We start from the raw sequence: 21,997 nt of genomic DNA, 5'->3' as shown, positions 1-21,997 counted from the left end.
GTCCCGCTTCTCTCAGGCGGAGGGGCTTGCTACAGGCCCCTCCTTTTCTCCCTTCCCAACGCGAAGCCGCAATCATCCATGGGAGGGTTGGAGGTTTTCTTCTTGACAGATCTGTAGCTGATCTCATTTTCTCCCTCATAGTGACCCTAAAGAAGTCCTTTCTCTTAGGAGCCTCATAGCTCAGAGCTGTGAGCTCAGAGGTGCCTTCACTGGACCTTTGTAACGTGTCTCTGTGGACGGGATAGCCCTGGGGACTAGAGAGAAGAAGGAAAGTTGTGTCTAATAATAAAACCGTATCATATGGGAGCCTTGAATGGTACCTCCAGGAACTTCTGGTCAAGCTGCTGGAACTTGTCTGGGTCTCTGTGACTCACCCTCCCAGCTGTGTATGGCCAACAGCAGGAGGGGATGTTTCAGGCATGTGTTCTACAGAACCTCCAAATTGGAGCCTTCACAGTAGATAAATAGCACTTTATAATCTGGTTTTCTTAAAATAGTTTTATTAAGAGAATTTACATATCAAATTCACTCTTTTAAAGTACACAACTCAGTGTGTTGTGGGATACTCACAATGTTGTGCGTCCAACCCCAGATTCCTCCAAAAGAAACATCCCCACTGGTAGTCACTCCCATTCCCTCCCCGAGCCCAGGCAACCCCCAGTCTGTCTATTCTGCACAGTTTTCATAAATGACATCACTCAAAAAAAATAAAAAAACAAACAGTGTTAGTGGCTTTCCTACATACTAAGTGGAAGAAGCTGACCACGTGACTCCACATCCAGGGTTTCTAAGCAGGAAACACTAACTTGACAAAACAAACCACTGTGCCAGAGATCAGGGAAGGAAGGGTGAGACTCACTGCAAAGGGCTTGGGAGATGTATGTACATTTCTAAGCACACTGGTTGGTATAAAATTTACACGTCTATGCACACTGATTGGTATCAAAGTTCGTGTGTCTAAGCACTCTGACTGGAACAAGAGGGAACGAGTTTGGAGGAAGATGCTGAGGTAAACACAGCACAACTTTTACAGTGTCCAGACTCCTGAGCGATGAAATAATCTACGTGCTGAAACTTGAGGACTTCATTGCCCCAACTCATCCAACCTGGCTGTAAATTTCGAGCAAACAATTCCAAACACTGGCCACCTGGTTTAATGTAGTCTTTCAGAACTTCTGTTGGGGAAAAAGAAAACAATATTAAGAAAGAAACATTTTTTTAAAAAAAAGACGCAGGGAAGAGTAGAAGAGGTGGATATGTCCATTTTTGAGACAGCAGCAGACTGGAGTCAAACATATCATGGCCGTTCTGCTGTCCTGTCAGGAACCAGACGAGCAAGTATCTGCAGGCCACTGAACCTGTGCCGGCTGAGTTACTGCTTTTCTTCTGAAGATGAGGAAAGCTACAGCGCCCACATACTGACTCTCCAATATTCTCACACATCTCCTGAGAAGTCATTTACTTTCTCTTTTACAAAATACAACCCATGCCTTAAAAACACGAAAATAATACGGGGCCAGCCTGCTTGACCACAGAAGCTGAGCTGTGAGTTTAGTTCCAGTACACACGTCCGTGACAGAGTAAGCAAAGAGCTGTGCACAAGCACAAGCACTGGAGAGAGTGTCAAGACAGCCCCACAGCTGCATCCTGGGGGTGCTGCGCCGCCCTGCTTTCACACTGTAGCACTTTGCCTAAATTCCACCATGAGCCCTTATCTAAATATGTGTGAATACTACACTGAGAGGCCATCTTTATGGAAAAAAGGATGACATAACTGTGGTCCACCCTTCCTGGGAGAAAGGGAGAGCACAGCAGCTTGTGTCACAGCCCATTCACATAGAGGACAAATAACTAAATCACTGTGACACTGATCCCGTTCTGGCTGCTCTACTAACCACATAACAGGAATTGGATATGAAATAGTTCCAGGAAGTAAGTACTTGAGCACGTAGAACACAGTTCAAGGTTGCTATTTTGGGTTGGTCTTAGAAGCCTATCAGAGTCTAAGAATGAAAGGCAGGCTTCTGCAGGTTTTCGTTTTTCCCCTTGGGAAGTAAGGATCAGCCCAGGGGCCTGCATGTGCTACCCGATCACTCTACTCCTGACCAGCACTTCCAGCCTTGTGCCTTCTTTAGAAATAATCCAAAGATTTAAGAGATAATAACTGTAACACAATATAGCAGGGGTGGGTCCTTGGGGAGAGAGAGGAAATAGATAGGATTAAAATATATGGAACTCTCAAATAATTAATAAAATTATTATATTATTATTAAAAACATTTTGAATTTCAGAATATCCTTTGTCTGAGAGTATACTATTACATATCAAAAATTAAAGAGAAATTTAAAGCTGTTATTGTCTGCAATTGAACTAACTCAAATTTAGACTTTGATAAGTTTCAATGTTGACATAAAAGACTGTACTTATTTAAGTATAGAATTAAACACTGGACAACTCGAAAGAGAAAGATTTTCCTAGCGACCTAGAGGACAAAACCCAAATCTCCCTTTTAATTTCTAGAAGTTAAATGGTCTAAGGCACAGTAATGTGAGCTTTTACTTTGCTTCCTCATCTTCTGGCACAAAGATGTTCTCTTAATGATGGGGCTGGAGAGGTGGCTCCGTGGTGAGGAGCACTTCCTTCAACTGTGAGAGAAGTGGGCCTGACTCCTGCCTGCTCTTAGGACTCTTCCTCCTGTTGGGTTGCCATGTCCAACCTTGATGTCATAGGTTTGCTTAATCTTACTGCATTTTATTCTGTCATGTTTGGTTGTTGTGTCTTTGAGACCTGTTCTTTTTCGATGAGAAATGGAGGGAGAAAAACTTTGGAGGGGAGGGGAGGGGAGGGGAGGGGAAGAAACCGGGAGGAGTGGGGGAGGGGAGGAACTGAGAAGAGAGGGGTAAGGGACACTATGATCTAGATGGATTGTGTGAGAAAGGAATGTTTTCAACAAAAACAAACAAATGCTTGCTGCTCTTACAAAGGAGCAGGATTTGATCCTGGCACCCACACTGTAGTTTATAACCATCTGTGACTCTGGTTCCAGGGGATGCAATGCCCTCTTCTGGCCTCTACAGGCATCTGAGACATATAAGGTGTACAGATAAACGTGTAAACAAAACACTTATACATATAAAAATTGTTTTGCAATTTAAAAAATGTTTTTATACTTATATTTTATATTTATGTTCTAAAATATTTATAATTTAATTAAAAAGATATATCTTGAGGATCTGAAGCAAAAGAGAGCAGTTCATGTTTTGAGTATACATAAAACAGTTTAATGAGATTCACAGGAAAATATTCTAAGTACTATGTACAGACTATGTATCACGCAAACCCCTAGGATTTTGAGTTCACTGTTAAATGCACCACAGGAATCTTTGAGTTACTTTCTAACAGGTTTAACGTTTACCTGTTTAAGAAAGGACTACAAATACTTGTTGTATATTACCACATAACCAAGGCTTGCAGATTAACTACGCTGAGTCATTCAGACTCTCCCCACAAATACAACTTTGGGTTGCTATGTTTTTGATTCTAAGATGTGTTAGTGCTGCTCTCTACTGGCAGTACAGCCAAACTGCACTTTACAGACTATCTGGCAAGACTAAATCTTTTAAGTAATCCTTAAACATATTTTTATTCTATTTTAAATGAAATGACAAATATATTAAAATTTATTTCGGAATAAAAGGATTAGGGCATTATGTCTTTGTAAATCTTTTGCAGCAAATTATAAACCCTAAGACAAATGGCCCATAAATTAAGCTTTGGTACATACCAAATGATAAAATTCAAGTATACAGATTAGATTTCCTTAAAGTACAACTGATGGTGAATAATTTTTTTCTCAAGGAGCATTAAAGTTCACGTTCACCAGGTCACAGGCTAATGCATTAGTAGCATTTGCACAGTCCCAAAGGTGAGGTTTCAGAGCATCATCCTTCTAGGCCAAACACATATGGATATTTCTCAAACTAAAGGCACTGTAAGGACTCCTTTGTAAAGTTGTCCAGGGTACCAGAAACCCTGGGTATACTTCATCTTGTGTGTGGTGTGTCTGCATGTGTAGCTGTAGGTCGGAGCAGGTGTCCTTCCTAGTTCCTGCCACGCTACCTTCAGATAAGGTCCTTCACTGAACTGCACACCATCTGACTAGACTGGCTGGTCGGTGAGCTCTCTGAAGTACCTGTCTCTGCTCCTAATGAGGAGCTTACCAGAAGACACAGCCGTGCCTGGCTTTTTACACCCACTGAGCCAGCTCCCAGCTCCCCTAAGTTTACCTTCTTATATTTTCTTTCCTAGCTCATGAATTATATCCTGCAAAAGTAAAAACAACAAGCGGACCATAGTTCTCTTGAGTGGCAGCTTATAGAAGTTCTCTTGCTGCTTGCTGGTTTTGTTTTGTATTTGCCTCCCTTTTAAAGCAGTAATGATCAAATTAATAAAATATTTTCCTGAAGAAGTTACCTAAAAGATAGACCTTGACTATGAGGTTCAGACTCTTCATGACTAAACTAGCATTTGTTGACTTTTAAATCCACTCAGTGTAAGCAGTCCTTCCCACTCCTCGGGAGGAGAGAGTTGCTCTTGGGATGAGGGGCAGGAGAAGGACTCAGATAACCTGCTAGAGCACAAGGCCGAGACTCACTCTCTCTCTCTCTCACACACACACACACACACACACACACACACACACACACACACACACTCGTGGAGCCGATGCCCCAGGCCAGCCTCACCGAAGGAGGAGTGGAGCCCTGAGCACTCAGCCCGGGGAACTGCAGCCTCGGCAGCTGCCTTCCCCGTGTTGCAAATGGTAGCCTGCCTTCAGAAGAAACAAATTACCACATTCCGGGGTCCTAGACACCTCCGTTACTATGCTGGGTTACTGGTTTCAGAACAAGCAAGGGACTTTCTGGCTCTGAATCCTAAACCTGAGGGCAAAACAAGGCCACTTGAGGCCCTAATAACTTTCACCTGTCAAGACCACACAACTGGAGGGACACAGACGGCCAAGCAAACCTGAGATACTATAAGCTAACCTGTGCTCTATTTCATAAATTCTGCTGTGAATTCTACAACGCTTCAGAATATTAAAACAAATATCCAGTGCACAAGCCTACAGAACATCCAAATGCTAAATCCAATCCATCTCTGAATATTTTCAAATTCTACGAGGCCTGTTTCACAGAAACATACCGGCAAGCGGTGGCTTGTGTGAGTGAAGGACACAGGGTACACTGACTATCAACTTCTGATCCGGAACCGGGGGTGCTCTTACGTCTGCCTTCCTAATTAAAACACAACAGAACAACCAACTAGTACCTGAAGGATAATTTTTAATTATATGCTATAGTTGCATTGATATTTTTGGTCTTTCAAATAGTAATTAATTCTATTAATAAATAATTTGAGGATAGACTCGATGAGAGAAATCAATTTAAAAATTCAAACATTTTTAGAATGTCTATTTTCATATTAACTATTTACCCTTGATAAAACAAAAGGTAATATAAATTTTTATTTAGTATATAACATACTCTTCAGCTCTGGGCCATTTTCAGATTTCAAAAGTATAAAAACTAAGGAAAACCAATGATCACTGTATTAATTTTAAAAGCCTATATTTATATAATTTTAAAAAAATAGCTTTTCTTACCTTAATGCTAAAGCAGTTTTTTCTTTAACTCTCCCTAGTACAAGACATTCATAAGGCTTTTTGTGTGGAGAATCCAACGGGAACACAAACTCTCCTGACTTTGTGATCTGAAAGGAAGGAACCAAGGAAAGGTATAATTTTTTTTACTATCATTATACAGTTTCCAGTGAAAGGAGAAGTTATTAAACCTCCAGGCCAGTATTGTCCAATAAAAAATAGTGTATGAGCCACATATGCAAGCAACATATAATTTTAAATTCTCTAGTAGTAACATTAGAAAGACATAAAAAAATAGATTAAAGGTAATTTACTTTAATCTCATTTAATCTAGCATGTCTGAAACAGAATTTCCCCATGCAATCAGTTTTAAAGGTATCATGATGTATGATATTTTTCCTCGGTAGTGGGTCTTTCAAGTCCAACACATATTTAACACTAACAACACCTCTCTCTATCTGAAGAGCACAAGTCAAGTGTCACCGCAGCCACCACACTGGACAATGTAGCTACAAGGCATGTCTGACACTCACTGTCAGCTCGCTCCCATACAATCTCTACTTCTTATGATTACTTGTTCCTGAAGACCAGGCCATCTTTAATTCAGTCATTGATTCACTCAAATGCCATTCACTGATTACCAGCCACGTGACCAAGTAGTTAAAAATAAGGCCTTCTACAGTTAAGATGGCAGGATGTGAGAGTCACAGTTTAGTCAGGGAAGAAAGTGGAGCAGGTGATGAAGGAGAAAGGACCTGGGGCAGAGGCCGGCTCTTGGTGCTATAAATTCTAGCCTGGCAACTTCTCCAAAATAAAATACAACAGACTGGGAGCCTAGAAGGTGGTTGGCTGGCCATGGTTACATAGATCCGTGGTCATCCTTCAAGACAGTGAGGAACACAGGAGACCCTGTCCCAAGGACAGACAGAGAATGACAGATTGTTGGTCCTCCTGCTCCTGCTGTTCTCTGGGGCAGTGTAAAGGGCAATGGGACTTGTGTAGGGCAGGGACAAAGGCAAGGCAGTCCTAACTTCTGTCAGCCAGTTATCACGTGTGTGCGCACACACTCTTTTTATAGCTTTATTCCGATCTCTCCCTGATCTCCCAAGGCCAGTGTTGCAGGATATTTAGTCACACTGTGAACCCTGAGATCGTGTTACTTACTGAAAAAAAAAACTGTTTCCTTTAATCCAAGAGCTCTCTGTTTCAATACTGTAAACAAAATTAAAGTCAACCTATCAAAAGGTCAAGACGGACAGCAAGCAAGCAGTTGATAGAAAGTGAACATAGGATTATTTAAGAAAAGAAAACAGATTAAGAGGGAGTCGGGAGGATGGATGGAGAGATACAGGAAGAAGGGAGGGACGTTCATTTGGAAAGAGTTTTCTTGAGACAGTGTGAGAAAGGAGATCTCTTGTGGGATGTCTGCTGAGGAGGAAGGTAGGCTGTGGGCTTTCTCTACCTCTCTGAGCTAGCTGGCTTTCACCACAAACATCTGGCTCCTGAGTCTTCATTGGTAAAATTGAACAGTTAAGATTTTGTTTAAAAAACAGCAGGCCAACAGTCTGGGACCCCACTACAGAGACACAGGAAGATGGGTGTCCAGATATAAGGCATGGACAGTTGTCATCAGAGCCTGAGGACAGCGGTGCCATGGACACACAGAACAGGTAGTCTTCCTGTGAGTGGACAGGGACGCTGAGATAACTTCTGAACTCACTTTTACCCAGTACCACTCTGCGATGACTTCCACAGACCACGAAGGATACAGTTCCTCCTTCACAAAACACAGATGCTTCTGCCTGTTGGTCACCCAAGTAACAACAAGACAGTCAGCAGCAGCCAGCTTAGGGACAGGCATTCGCTTTATCTGTTGTGGTGATAAACTATTATACCTAAAAATAAACAAACAAAAAAAGACTAAGAAAATTCACCCCAATAAGGACATATAATCAAGGAAAAGACCCCACAAAAACAAAGGTCTGGGAGCCATCCATACACGTATGGCTAAATATGGAGTCACAGTGACACCTGGTGGACTTAATTGGCACTTACACATGTACCAATTTTTTTTTTCTTACTAGTTTTAAATTGACAGGCTGTATGGTTTTGGTTTTTTAATTTCATGTGATTTACATTTCAGTAATTTTTCCACATCTAATATGCATTTTCTTTCATTCAGAATTAAACAAATATTGTCTGGATTTCGTCACCCTGTGTTTTACACGAGCCCCATCAGAGTGAGCTTGAAACTGATGTCCCAATAACCAAATGGTGACATCACTTGACACTAAAAAGCACTGGCGTGAGGCCAGCAATGTAAGAGCAGACCGACTTCAGCAAGGAGCCCTGCCCCACTGTAAGCCTCATGTCTTGCACACACTGCTGACCCCTAGGTCACCTCTCACCTTCCCTTTAGTTTCAAGGACTCATCTACCAACGGCTCCTGTCTTCCTGTTCAATCAGTCCCACTGGGCTCATTGTCTCATGCCTCCTGGCCATTAACAATATAAATAACCAAACAAACACAACTCTTTCTCCAACATTCCATACGACTGGAGATGACAAGCTGTATTCTAATGTCCCATTATTGCTTCTAGACTCATCTTTGGCAAAATCTCCCTTCTCTTTAGGAAGTATGTTATCCAGCCACATCAGCCCTAACCCTTCCTCACTGAACACATTTTGTCCTCCCTCTCAATATCCAGTGTGCTAAATCTCTGAGGTCCCTATACCTCAAAAAGTAAAGCTATGACACTATCCTGGGCAACTTCAAACACAACCTATATAATGTGCACACAACTGTTAATCCACCTACACAAACAACTACACTCACTCTCCAACAGCCCATTCCAACTACATAAACTAGGTCTTGTCTTCATGCATGTGTGCGTCTGCATGTGCATATACATGTACACAATGGGACTGAAGCCAAGGCCCTGTGCATGCAAAGCACACACTCCATCACTGAAGTGTGCCCCACACACACCAATACCACAAACGTATTCAACTTCATACAGGCAAATGAAGTGAAGGTAAACACATAGCAAAAGAAACTTCAAGTCTATTCTCCAGTTCTCAAAACAATCATGAATTCTTTTATTGATCCATGGTCAAATACTGCAAAATCTTCATTGCTTTCAGGTCCTTTGCCCATGCCTTGGCAGATGAAGTTATCTCAGACTTTAATTAAAATAAAAGGCACCAAGTCTCTTCACCTACCAAACTATCTCCTCCCTTTTTATATACTTTATTTATCTACTTCAACACATCTTCTCTACTGGAAAATGTATGGCATTGTCTACTTAAGTTTATCCTACCAACTCTGTCTCCCCATTTCTATATTCTGACGTTCTGTAATGCCAATCACTCCCCTGCTTCTGCATCTTTAACCCGCTGGTAGTTCATTATCAACCTGTAAGCATTCTTGGATTATACACTTTAAAAGAAAAGAAGACAAGGGAAATGAAAAGGCTGGGAAAGGAGGGAGAAGAGAGGATGGATCAGGCTTCTTAAATAATGTGTTGTCTGTTTGTTCATTCGCATAGGTGTGCGCCTACTGTAGGGTGTGTGTGGAGGGAGTCAGTTCTTTGCTTCCATCAAGAGAATTTCAGGAACTAAAGCCAGGCTTGGTGTGATTGCTTTACCAGTGAGACGTCTCGCTGGCCCAAGTATTGTTTTAACCTGGACTGCCTCCCATCAAATGAGACAGCACCTCTGCTGGCTCACTGGTGAATGTTCAGTCTGGATTGTGGTGCTGTTCTAAAGACTGGACAGCCTTAGGGGTGGAGACTGGCTGGCTCAAGTAGACCAATAGGAGGGGTGGGGGAATCTTCGAAGGCTAAGCCCACCCAGGGTCCCAACTTCATGTTCTCAACTTCCTGTCTGCTGCTACATGCTCCCAAAATTGTGAAAAGAGGTGCCAGTCTTTCCTAATACGATGGCCTGACATTCTTAAAACCATGAGCCAAAACCATACCATTCCTTCTGTAAGCTGCTTCTATTAGGGATTTTGTCAATTTCCTCTCATCAGTAAGTAACTAGGCAAGGGACACATGGACATAAGTCTTCCCACTTCCTCCACTTTGTTTCATTCCTCAGTCAACTCCAGAGAACCTGTGTACACTACTCATTCAGAAAAAGAAAAAGAAACAATGCGTCTCCCAGAGGGCAGGCTCAGGCATCTGGTTTCTAATGTAGGCAACACTATATTAAAGGGGTCAGGAATGGCTAGCAAACGCTTCTCATTAAGCAGATAAACAGCTAAAGAACCCAGGAGCCCCCTGCTCCTGCCACCCACCAGCACTGCCAGCACTGCAGCTATCCCTGTCACAGTAGGAAAAGTGTGAGGTCAAAACTCTGCACTGACATGTTTTCAATGCCTTCAAATTCCTTAACTTTGCTTAACTGGACTGTTTGGAGCTAAGGAAATGTTCATGCTCCCTCTGGTATCTCAAATTTTTAAGGCTAGATTCATCACGGTACAGCAACTCTATGCAGGTAAGTGTCCAAGAGGACATTAATGCACTGAAACAGCTACACTACAAGGTCTGCAGCAGTTTCCACAGCTGAGCCCACTCCTGAAACCAACTTTCCTTCTCTGAGATCACCTCAGACTCAACCATCTGTCGGAAAGTTTCACAGAACTTACTGCCTGTCATTACAGCGCAGTTAGGAGTCACAGAGGAACCACTGGACCCTGAGGGCGTACATCTTAGCACAGAACATGATCACAGTTTCTGTAGGCTTTCTACAAATGCTGAACTCATAAACTCACAGGTGACACTAATGTGACCATAGGAGCTTCACAGGAGTGTCAGTTATCTACTAGACAACCACGTTATGGTGAAGATATGCAGCACCTCTGCTTTTTTTTTAGATATATGCCAAAATTTTAAGAGTAACTTTCCCTTGTTTCGGGGCTGGAGAGATGGCTAAGCAGTTTGGAGCACTGACTGCTCTTCCAGAGAATATGGGTTTGATTTCCAGCATCCACATGGTGATTCACAACTTTATCTTATTTCAAGTTTTTATATTTCAGTCCATATTTCAAGTCTGTATGTTTCAGAAAAATAAAGACACATACAGAGATACAAATATATATACACTCTCAGAATAGACACATGAATTCTTTGCACAACTCTTACAACTAAAAAACAGAACTATCACACCCACCGTATTCCTTAGTAAGCTAAAGATAACTCTTGAAGAAGAACTTCAGTCTAAGTTTACAACAAAACAAGAATTATTATGTCTGGTACACTGAAAGCTGAAAAACGTAACTAGAAGCATTCATTAGAAGTAGGGGGAGAGTGTCGTCAAGTTATAAAGATGTTTCTAAAGTAACTGCCATCCTAGTACCTAACCCCGCTCATCCTACAAGCAGACATAAACTACAAATACAAATGCAGGACGGACTAGATAAACTCACGCCCAGCATGCTGTTATAAACTACAAGTATGGCACATATCTAAGTTTCAAAATGCGACAAGGACAAAATAAAACGAAAGCTTTCCTCAGTGACAGCTGCAGACACTGCCATGTCAGTCACAGATCACTAATATGTAAGAACACATACATCACCTCCAGCTCAAGTACCTAGATTAAAGAAATCAATCTTTGATAGGAGCATGTTAGATAACACATATTGTGTTTAAAGTGTTCAGGGACTGCAGTTGTAGAATTCAGTCTGACAGATAAGTCATCCCACATACCTGTTACTTCTTTTAACTGATTTGTTCTCCCACGGTGGATCAATCACAATTACATCGAATGTCTTACTACCTGAAATCAAAAGCACAGTCTCAGGAACACCCTCCGTATGTGGTAAGTCTAAGAGCTAAACATGGAGACTGAGGACATCCCACAGAGCCCACACTCTCATAAGCAAAGCTCTGGTCTGAATACACAGAATTCTTCAAAAAAAAGATAAGCATGTTCCCCAAAATTAAAGCACTTGCCCGTGCACATACACGTGTACACACACACACACACACACACACACACACACACAAATATTGTTAAGACAAAAAACTTTAAAGAGGGACCAGCAAGCTGATCTGCAGGTAAAGGCTACCAAACGTGCTAAGCTATGATGGGTCTCCAGAACCCACATAAGTGTGGAAGGGGAAAAGAGGCTCCACAAAACTACCCTCTGACCTCTACACACATAATAGACATTCACAGGGATAATAAGAAATTAATACATTTCAAAAATACAGTACTTTTTTTTAAATTTGGGGCCTTGGACATGCTCAGCTGAGCTGCAAACCCAACCCAAGAATAGACTGCCATAAACACAAATATAATAAATACAACTAAAGAGTTTATAGGACTTATTCAAAGACACTGTAACACTGAACCTCTGAGTTCTGGACCTGTAACCCTAGCACCTAGAAAGTTAAGGCAAAATTGAGATACCAAGGCCATCCTGGAATAAACAGCAAGCTCCATGCCAGCCTGGGCTACTTAACAAGACTTTGTCTCAAAGATAAGCAACAGAGCAAAAGTCAGCATGTCGTTTCTGAGACAACAGAAGAATTCCTTGTCCTAAGACTCATAAGGTACTTACAGCTAAGAAGTGGCTGCATGCAAGAAATGTCAGACAAAAGAAAGCTGCTTTTTGGTGGCAGCAGGTATTTCTGTCCCATTAAAGTAATCATTTTGGAAAAGCTAGAGGTGTTTTCAATGATCTGGGAAGATAAATCCAGCTCTATAACAGACACATCATCTCCCGTCAACTGCAGCGTTTGAAGCTCCGTTTCATTCAAGGAAGGCAAATGCTTTGCCATCTCGCACAACTCTGACAAACTGCAGGCATCAGGAGGTAAAGTGACAGGTGCACTGCTGCCGTCCTGCTTTTCCACAAGTGGGTAAAGGACACCGCTTCTGAGACCTTCTTGGATTAACTGTGCAGATCCACCCAAAATCAGCTCTCTAATCTGTAAAAAAAAAAAAGTGTTTGAAGTACAGTCGAATGGTTTTAACATCATTTTCCAGGAGCTGAAGAGATAGCTCAGCAGGAGCACCAGCTGCTGTTAAAGACACTCTGAGTTCAATTCCCAGCTTTTCCATAGTCTCATAACCACCTATCAATATAGTTTCACAACATCTGTCACCCTCTCTGGTCTCCAAAGGCATCAGGCACACAAACAGTACACAAACATGCATGTGGACAACATATCCATATACAAAAAATAAAATTTAATTTGATTTAAGCCTTTTTTAGATAATTAAATTTCTACTGTACTTTGAATATCTTAATTAATATATTCAAATCCACTTGTATAGAGTAATTTTATACTATAATGAGATTGTAAGACTCCTAGGAGCATACTTCTGAAGTCTACAGAATGAAGCACACCACATAAGCTCACTATTAAGTAGTGTGACAATCGGTATACGAAGTGCTGAAACTTCGAGCCAAAAATGCATTTTCCTGGCTTGGGTTGTTTCTGTCAGATATCTGGACGTGGTGATGAGAAAAATAACCACCACATATGCTCTGCACAGCAAAGCCTCATGACATTCTTGTAGGATGTGGGGTACAAAGAGCACCTGTGAACATACAGCAGAACCAGAGTTCTGTGTTCTGACTCAGACAACCTATACCTTTTGCCACCATCCTTAAAACGTCATGGTTGACTACCTTGTTTACTTCCTAAAATCTCAGCCTTCACAGGAGTGCTAGGAATCACATCTCACATCTTTCAGTATGGGACAAATACTGACCATACACACTGCTCTAAACCCATCTTTTAAAACCTACCAGTGGGAAATCGAGGGGAGAAAGAATTCTGGGATAAAGCCCCGTGGGAGATCAGCCTGGGAAGATGTGAGGAGACAGATTCATGGTACCTGAGCATGGGTAACCAGCCACATGACATAAAGTAGATTAAAATAAATGGGTTATCTTAAGTTATGATTCTAGTCTGAGAAAAGCCTAGCTATGTGGCAAAGATATAAGTAAATATATTTTGAGTCTGAGGCTTATTTCTGGGTACATGGGACTGGAGGTAGAACCAAGACCTAACTTCTATGAATGTCCCTCCCTTCTACTTCCTGTGTATCTCTTTATCCATCCTCCTGACTTTCTCTAACTCTATGATATTTTCCTATGTTCACTCCCTGTCCACTGTTTGCTTGCTCTACCTCTTGGCCTATGGGTGACTTTATTTAATTCTAAAACAATAAGCAGAAAGCTCTTGGATTAAAAGTGTGTGCTAGGGCTGAGCTGCACCACAACTAGAAACAGGTTTTCCAGGAAACAACACAATTTCAGGATTCACAGTGTGATCAGTATCCTGCAGCACTACCCAGTAAGAGCAAAACAACTAACATAAAATACAATTAACACCACAAAACTTGTGCAGACACCACAGTACTCAATACTGCACATAGGAGCGCTGTATTTAGCAGCTACTGAATATATATATATAATATATATTATATATATATATATATATATATATATATATATATATATATATATATCCTTTTTGATGCCTCCCCAGAGTATAATCTCCAAGATAATTCATATTCTGGGCAATGAAACAATGCTCAATAAACTTTAAAGAACTAGAATTTATTTTTATACCCCAAACAACTAAAGATCAAGAACAAAATTATACTAAGATCAACCCCAAATGCAAATGAAATAATAGTTCTTTTCTAAATAATTCATGCAGGTCAAAGATGAAATCACAAGAGAGATTATAAAACTTTTTTCTCACAATGGAAGTAAAAATATAAAATGTTAAGATACACAAAATCACAAGATTACATTCATACCTGCCAAATGTTCATACCAAAAGAAGAAAACTGGGGGTAAGGGGAACAAAATAATGAATGCTTTCCCTTATGCAAAGTGTAGATTTGATGATATATATATACATATCATTATTTAACTGCATGTGTGTGTGTGTGTGTGTGTGTGTGTGTGTGTGTGTGTGTGTGTGTTTCTTCATGAAGGAAGAAAAGAGACAACTTGGACTAGCAAGAAGGGTTAAAAAGAAAGAAGAGTCGTAGAGCTGAGTAGTAGAGGTGGAATATGAGCAAAGCACAATGATGCATACGTTTGAGATGTCGTGATAAGGGCTGGAGAGATGGCTCAGTGGTTAGAGCACTGACTGCTCTTCCAGAGGTCCTGAGTTTAATTCCCAGCAACCACATGGTGGCTCACAACCATCTGTAATGGGATCCAGCGCCCTCTTCTGGTGTGTCTGAGGACAGTGTATTCATATAAATAAAATAAATAAATATCACAAAAAAAAAGAAATGTCATGATAAGCCTCATTATTTTCTAGGTAACTAAAATAATTCATTCAAAAATCAACAGTTCATCATGGTACAAGGCGTCAAATATGACCCTGGGAGCTGGCCCTCTGACCTCTCTGCAGCTGTCTGTCGCATCTACTGCTGCAGTATATTTGCTCTGACGTTTAATAATTTGAAAGTTTTCTTGTCGTTTTCAGGGATTTTTTTTCCCTAATGTAAATTGTTGGCATTTTTTCATTATTTTATGTTATATATTTCATCCTCACATTGTTGGGATTCTGTAAACCCCACCCCTCAGTTACCTGGCAACAGCCAGGTATGCTCCGCCCCAATTACCTGACACTATAAAAGGGGCTGCTTGACCCTCCTCTCTCTCTTGCCTTCTTGTTCTCCCCCCCATTACCCCTCCTCTTCCCTTCCCTTCCCCTCTCTCCCTCCATGTGCTCATGGCTGGCATCTACCTCTCTCTCTCTACCTCTCTCTCTCTCTCTCTCTCTCTCTCTCTCTCTCTCTCTCTCTCTCTCTCTCTTTCCCTCTAGCACCCGCTTAACTCCCCCATGACCTGAGTAAACTCTGTACTATACCATCATGTGGCTGGTCCCTCAGGGGAAGGGATTCCCAACATGGGTCCCTCAGAGGCATCTCCCTTACTCCAGGCCTCACGGCACCTCCATGGGCTATACCCACCCCCATCCTTTTCCTAACATTGGTGCTGAAACCCGGGACGTCATCTTTTAACAACACACATTATTTTCAATACTGAAGATACAGATTATGCAGACATTTTTTTAAGTTCTAATTCAGTCTATGCAATATTTTAGCAGATCTGGCTGTACAAAAGCACATTACCCTGCTGACTTCATGTATAAAATAGCCTCATTCCACTCTCCTGACACTGGTCCCCTTCTTACCCCCAAATAACCCTGTTTTCATGCCATGTATACAAATATACAATCAGAAAACAGTCTATGCTCAGCTGTCTGCTGCTGAACTAAATTCAGCACATGGCAGGAACTCAACCAACACCACAAGGTCATGCCCATCAACCACCTGAGCCAACAGAAGCATGTGTAGTGTTAATAAAAGTGGCCTAAAGTATTCATTACAAAGAAGAAACAATAAACCACTATCAAGTTCTAGCTCTGACCAAACAAATGCTTTATTTCTGAGCATTTATTCTTATTTAGTTGTTTATTTATTTTGGTCATATTTTTATGCTACTTTACACTAATCTTCCTGCATGATCAATGTTTTAGTCCTACCTTTGTATGATACTCCATGGCGTCCAATTCCCCTTGATTGAAAGCAACGCATCTTTTACGCTTCTAAAGAGAGGGTGATGAAAAAAAAATAATGTTGTAGTCTACCACAAAGCTGACATCTTGAAACCTGCTAGAATTTATTTTTTGTACTACATTTTTAATACTGTATCTATTTTTAAAAGGTAAAAAGTTCCATTGAGACCAAAATCAATGCGAAGGGTACTAGTGCCTATGGAATAAGAACTATGATTCTTCATAAGCAGCTGACATAGTTCCTATCAATTTATATGCATATGACATAATTACTCTCAACTTTCTTCGGAACACAAACCATCTAGAAAGTTATAAAAGAAAATCTAGGGCTGTAGCAAAGGATCAGTGGTTAAGGGCATTGCTCTTGCAAAAGACCCAAGCTCAGTTCCCAGCACCCACTTGGTGGCTCATAGCTATAATTTCAGTTGTAAAGGATCTGATACCCTTTCCTGGGCTCCGCGGGCACCAGACACACACACACAGTGCTCAGAGGTTCACACAGGCAAAACATTTATACACATCAAATCAAATAACTAGAAAGGGAGGGAGAGAAGGAAGGGAAGAAGGGAGGGAGGGAGGGAGGGAGAGAGGGAAAAAAGGAGGGGGAGAGAGAGGGAGACAGACAGACAGACAGATACATTCTAAACTTAACACCAAGTGTGGCACCTCAAGCCTGCAATATCAGGAAATGAAACTGTCATGAGACACACCCAAAAGATCAAAGCATACACTGAAGGTGCTTGCTGCTGAGCCTGAGGACCTCGGTTCAATTCCCAGGGCCATCGGTCAACATGGTAGAAGAAAAAACCCTACTCCCACCATTTAATCCTGTGTGGTATACTCAATGTCTTTTTTGGATGGGGGGTCTGTTGTTTGGGGGGGGCGCTTTGGTGGGGGAGGAAAGGACCTCATACAGCTCAAACTGACCACGAACTCACTGGGTGGCCAAGGGTGGCCTTGTGCTCCTGATCCTCCTGCTCACCCCCCCCCCCACGTGCTCAGTTACCACTGTATCAGACTCACACTTCTGGGAAGCTGCCCCAAAGTATACGCTCAAACACAAGTGCCTTCTAAATATACGTATTCCACAGAAGCTAGAAATCCTCATCACTAGAAAACTTTCCAAAAATACCTTCCCTCAGACTTTTATTATATGAGCACATTCCTCATATAATATAAAGACAGGACTTTAAAATTCCCTAAAACCCACTGAATAATTGGAAATTTTTCACAGACATTTTGAAAGCAAAAACAGGTGTAAAACATTCGTTATTGATTACCACTCTTGCTGGCAGTGAGGCCTGCGAGAATGAAGCCAGCCGACGAGACAGACTAAAGTTTCATTCAATAGCCAACTTTATCAGTTAATCAAAGTGTCAGACAATTGATATTCTAAGGGTTAAGAAGAGCCACATGAGTAACATGTACAATCACAAAGGCAAGCCAAAAGAGGCTGACAAGCAAGGTGTGGTAAAATCATGTTCTTCCATAAAGGCATAAAAGCAAGCAACAAAATCCAGTTGTGATGAATAAATTCACGTTTACCTACTACACCTGGGATACAAAAGCACATCCCAAGAACAATTTCCTGATTTTGAAGAATCTTAGGTCACAAGACTCTTGCTTTCTCTGATGTTTTCTCACAAGCATTTAGAATACATTTATTCATGTATGTGCATTGTAGGGAGAGGTGCATAGCCGTGGCACCAGGTGGAGGTGAGAGGACAACTTCTGGGAGGCAGTTTTCTCCTTCCACCAAGTGGGCCCTTGTGATCAAACTTGGACCACAAGGCTCAGCAGCAGGCACCTTAACCTGCTGGGCCATCTCTCCCGGCCTCTGTTTACATTTTGAAACATGCAATGTGTTGTCCTTAATAGTAGAATGTTAGACAATATAATTAAAGTGGGTGACGGCACGTGCTAAGAACCCCAGCTCTTGGGAAGTGGAGGCAGGAGAATAAGAAGTTTGTCATCCTCAGCCACACAATGAGTGGGAAGGCAACCCACAATTGCTCTTGGATATGCTAACACCTTCTGCATTAACTCTTTTTATACTTAGAAAATGGGAAGATGTTTGAGATAGTTAATGAAACTTTTGTCTCATGTTTAAAAAAGAAAAAAAGACATTTAAAACTTCCTACCTTCCCAACAGAGACCTCTTGTTTATCACCAGCCACTAGATTCTCACTTTTGTTACTTTGTTGTCGTTCTTTGCGAACAGCTGGAGTTATGTAAGGTTTGGTGACATTAAATAGCTCAGCTCGGAAAACATATTTTTGGGTGGTCATGTTACAACTTCCTCCATCCTCGTTGCCTACCACAGCAGTGGGGTCAGGGGCGGAGCTCGGAGCAGGAGTTCCAAAAGGAGACACGGGATCCGGCTGAAGAGAGTCCAGGTAGATATAAGACGTAGGCTTGTTTCTACTACAAAAAGGTTCCTGATGCTGGCGAAGTTGATAGTTGATTTTGTTAATGAAAGAAAAATGGTCCAGTAACCACCCAGGTGGCAAATGACGCACCACAGACATTCCCGAGGGAAAAAAAAATCTGATAATCAAGAATCACAACTAGTGCTGGGAGTGCTCAGTATAAGGGTTCCGGGTTTGATACCCAATGTTGTAATTAAGTTCTTAATGTCCTATATCTCAAAGACGTACTTTGTGCACACAGGAGGTTTTATATTTAAACATATAAGGTGTGTATATACCACCCCTAAGGAAAATGCACCATTTTAAATGTCTTTTCAGTTCAGAACTAGTCATTCAAACTTTTCAGACAGTTTAGCCACAGATGCTTTTTAGTTCGATCCTCCTTTCTTCGGGTGCCCTCTATGGTCCTGTTTGTTTTGTCCTTGAATCAAGGCACTAGTCCACATTGTCCAAGTATTCAGTCACTAAATCCTTAAAAGGTGAGTGTCCTGTTGAGTCAAATGATAGTAATTACCTACAAGAATCTGCCCTTTTTAAATGATAGAAACCTATTTAGAGAGAGCCACAGAATTTCAAGGGAAGAGAACCGTTGCATTTTCTTTTTTTTTTTTTTTCATACAGGTTTATAGCAACCTCTCAATCCACAAACCCTCTATACCATAGGATTTGCCACAGTAAGTCATTACTCTGATCCCTGCACTACCTAATTGAGATCAGTGGAGGAGCAGATTAAAAGACTGTTCCAGCCAAGCCAAGTGCAATATGAATAGTACATCAGAAGCACACAACTTAATTAGTTTAATAGGTCAGAACCTCAAGGTTTATAATCTGTTTGAGCCAGTTTTTCAGAACGTCTTTATCTTCACTTAAAATGTTTTGCATTTCTGGAAACCTTAAGAGGGCACAGAATAATAAATTAAAGGCATATCTAATAGCATTTATAGTCAAATTTCTTGTGCAACTGACTGTAAACTAGTGTTTTGTTCTTTAAAGACAGGGTGTCATTAGGTTGCCCTGGAGCACGACAGGTAGATCAGACTGGCCTCAAATTCAACAGACTCCCAGGAATCGACCCGTCTCTGCTTCAAGTACTGGTATTAAAGGTGTGTTCTGCATTAAAGCTAAGTTACTTGATTTCACTGAGCCTCAAAGTTTATGTTTGGTTTTGGGGGTTGTTTTGTGTGTGTGTGTGTGTGTGTGTGTGTGTGTGTGTGCTTTGTTTGTTCGTTTTGTGAGGAGGAGAGTGTTTTGTTGTTTGGGGTTTGGAGGAGGTTTTATTTGGTTGTTTTGTTTTGAAATAGTGTCTTACTATGTTGCTCTAGTTGTCCAGGAAGTCACTGTGTAAACCAGGCTGGCCTCGAATTCACAGAGACCCCCCTGCCTCCGGAGTGTGGAAATTAAAAGGCGTGTACCACACCGCCCGATCAAAAGGATCACTTTTACGTTCTGTTGCCATTAGTTTGAAGAAGTAAATGAGATAATCCCCCATGAACTGCTCCTCAGAAAGTGTGAAATACAACACTGGCTAATATATCTGCTGACTACTATCTGGTGATGGAGATACCTGAGACTTTGGTTGCCCAGTCCAGACGTGAGTTGAGAAGACACACGGTGACCGCTAGGGTTGCTTAGCCCAAAACTACATTTCTAGCTAATGGCACAATAGCTCCGAGATCCGGGATTCTAAACTTTAGCCCAGGTACCCGCCATCACCGTCGGGGAACAGGCAACGCCAGCCTGTAGTTTCGACTCTGGGCGGCGGTAATCCACAGCATTTGGAGCACCCTGATGATAAACATCCTTCTTCCACCGCCGCACTCGACAGCCTCTCCTACCGTCAGGAAACCTCATGCCACCTCCCAGGCTCGCCCCGTGGAAACAGCACTTATCTACTGGTCCTGGCCGCCATCCTTTCGGAAACAAACCCTCGCTTCCCTAGTTCCAGGGCGCAGCCATATTGCTGTACGGAACGCGGCTCCAAGAGGACTCGGGCCGCTCCGCCCCGACGGCGCTACTCGCCAGCTCCGCGGAAAGAGCGAGACACCCCCTCGGACACGGACGCCAACAGCGACCGGCGAGGGTTCCGGAACGGGCCGCGGCGCTGACTCGCACACTTCCGGTGAAGAGGGCGGGCGCGAAGGGAGCGCGCATGCGTACTCGCCGCCGCAGGCGTCCTGATGTCAGCGCTGGCGGAAATTTTAAAATTCAAACCGCCCAGAGTGGACCCAGACGAAAGCTCTTGTTTTGGCGGTTGTTTTCGTGTGCAGTCGTGGAGTTTGCTGAAAGCTGGGCGCTGGATCTCGTTGAGAAGCCGAGAGAAAGGTAACTGCTGCGGTGGATCAGCTCTGTGTTGAAATGCTCCGCTAGAGCTAACTGTTGTGGGAGCTGGGGTGGAATCTGCCCGGATCTGCTCTGTGCCGGCAGCGTTTGTAGCGGGAGAGGGAGATGCTAGGTGCTGGGGTCTGACAGGGGGAGGTGATTGGTATGCTGTGCTCCCGTCCTAATGCTGCATCTTAAAAGCCGTGTACGGATAGGGTCTGGAAAACAGTGAAATCAGGAGAGTAAAATTGAGTGGAATGCAAGCCGCCGAAACAAGGAGGGATGTGACTCAGTGCAAAGCCTAGCATGCTGAAGGGCCTGGCTTTCCATCCCCAGCTCAAAACAACGATAAAATGCGATCTGTCTAACCCTCCGTAGAAGCTAGCGCTGAGTGCATAGTGTCTAATGCTTCAGAGATGGAGACCGGATCCGACATAGGCATTCTTTTAGTACTTGTTTTGAAAGTGGGAGCAGCCTGTACGTCATGTTGTGGACCGGATTGTTTATCTTTGTTGAGAGGGGGATGAAAACCAGAAAGGCAACGGTGAGTATTAGCTGAGAAACTGCATTAATCGTAATCCAGGTGTAGTAAAATAGATGGTGGAGGATGATTTTCTGCAATGTGTAAAGGGACCTGGGGTTTCTTGTCAGGCAGCCCAAGAATTACCATTAAAATAGACACAGTCAACAGCAGTGATGTGCTCAGGGCGAACATACAGAAATGTCACCCATGATCATGGATTGCTGTGAGGTGCAGAGGTCATACATTGTTCATCCTTGTAGTGTGTTGTATGCGCCTGGTGTTTAAGTGTATTTAATACTTGAAGTTGCATAGGTGTTCTTTGTGAAAATGTCAGTTTACATGACAAATAAATATAGCACACAAGGAAAAAGGTTGTTGTAAAGAAACAAACTTAGTTGCCTTTCTCCTCGAGGATAAAGATAATAGCTGTTGTTTGATGAACTGCTTACATGGGGAACGTTTTCCTAATATTGACATCCTGAATTAGGTTACA

General features: G+C 42.1%; 1 protein-coding gene across 1 annotated transcript; it reads right to left on the bottom strand.

Moving 5' to 3' along the window:
- Nucleotides 1-661: 661 nt before the first annotated feature.
- On the bottom strand, nucleotides 662-20,619 carry METTL4 (methyltransferase 4, N6-adenosine). Its single transcript, XM_080936268.1, has 9 exons — nucleotides 20,227-20,619; nucleotides 18,375-19,150; nucleotides 16,201-16,263; nucleotides 12,234-12,603; nucleotides 11,377-11,446; nucleotides 7,383-7,557; nucleotides 5,666-5,772; nucleotides 5,206-5,297; nucleotides 662-1,175 (listed from the first exon to the last, which is right to left on the bottom strand). The coding sequence occupies exons 2-9, from the start codon at nucleotides 18,759-18,761 to the stop codon at nucleotides 958-960; spliced, it is 1,482 nt and encodes a 493-aa protein (XP_080792394.1). The 5' UTR covers nucleotides 18,762-19,150; nucleotides 20,227-20,619; the 3' UTR covers nucleotides 662-957.
- Nucleotides 20,620-21,997: the final 1,378 nt, after the last annotated feature.

This window comes from Micromys minutus (assembly GCF_963924665.1).
Source record: "Micromys minutus genome assembly, chromosome: 23".
In the NCBI taxonomy this organism is placed as follows: domain Eukaryota; kingdom Metazoa; phylum Chordata; class Mammalia; order Rodentia; family Muridae; genus Micromys; species Micromys minutus.
This window is presented reverse-complemented; position numbering and strand designations above follow the sequence as displayed.

Coding starts and splice junctions, on each gene's coding strand:
- METTL4 (XM_080936268.1), bottom strand. CDS start 18,761: ATGTCTGTGGTGCGTCATTTGCCACCTGGGTGGTTACTGGACCATTTT. Junction 11,447..12,233: donor CATGCAGCCACTTCTTAGCT/GTAAGTACCTTA, acceptor TTTTGATTTCAG/GTAGTAAGACATTCGATGTA. Junction 1,176..5,205: donor ACACAAGCCACCGCTTGCCG/GTATGTTTCTGT, acceptor TTTCCCCAACAG/AAGTTCTGAAAGACTACATT.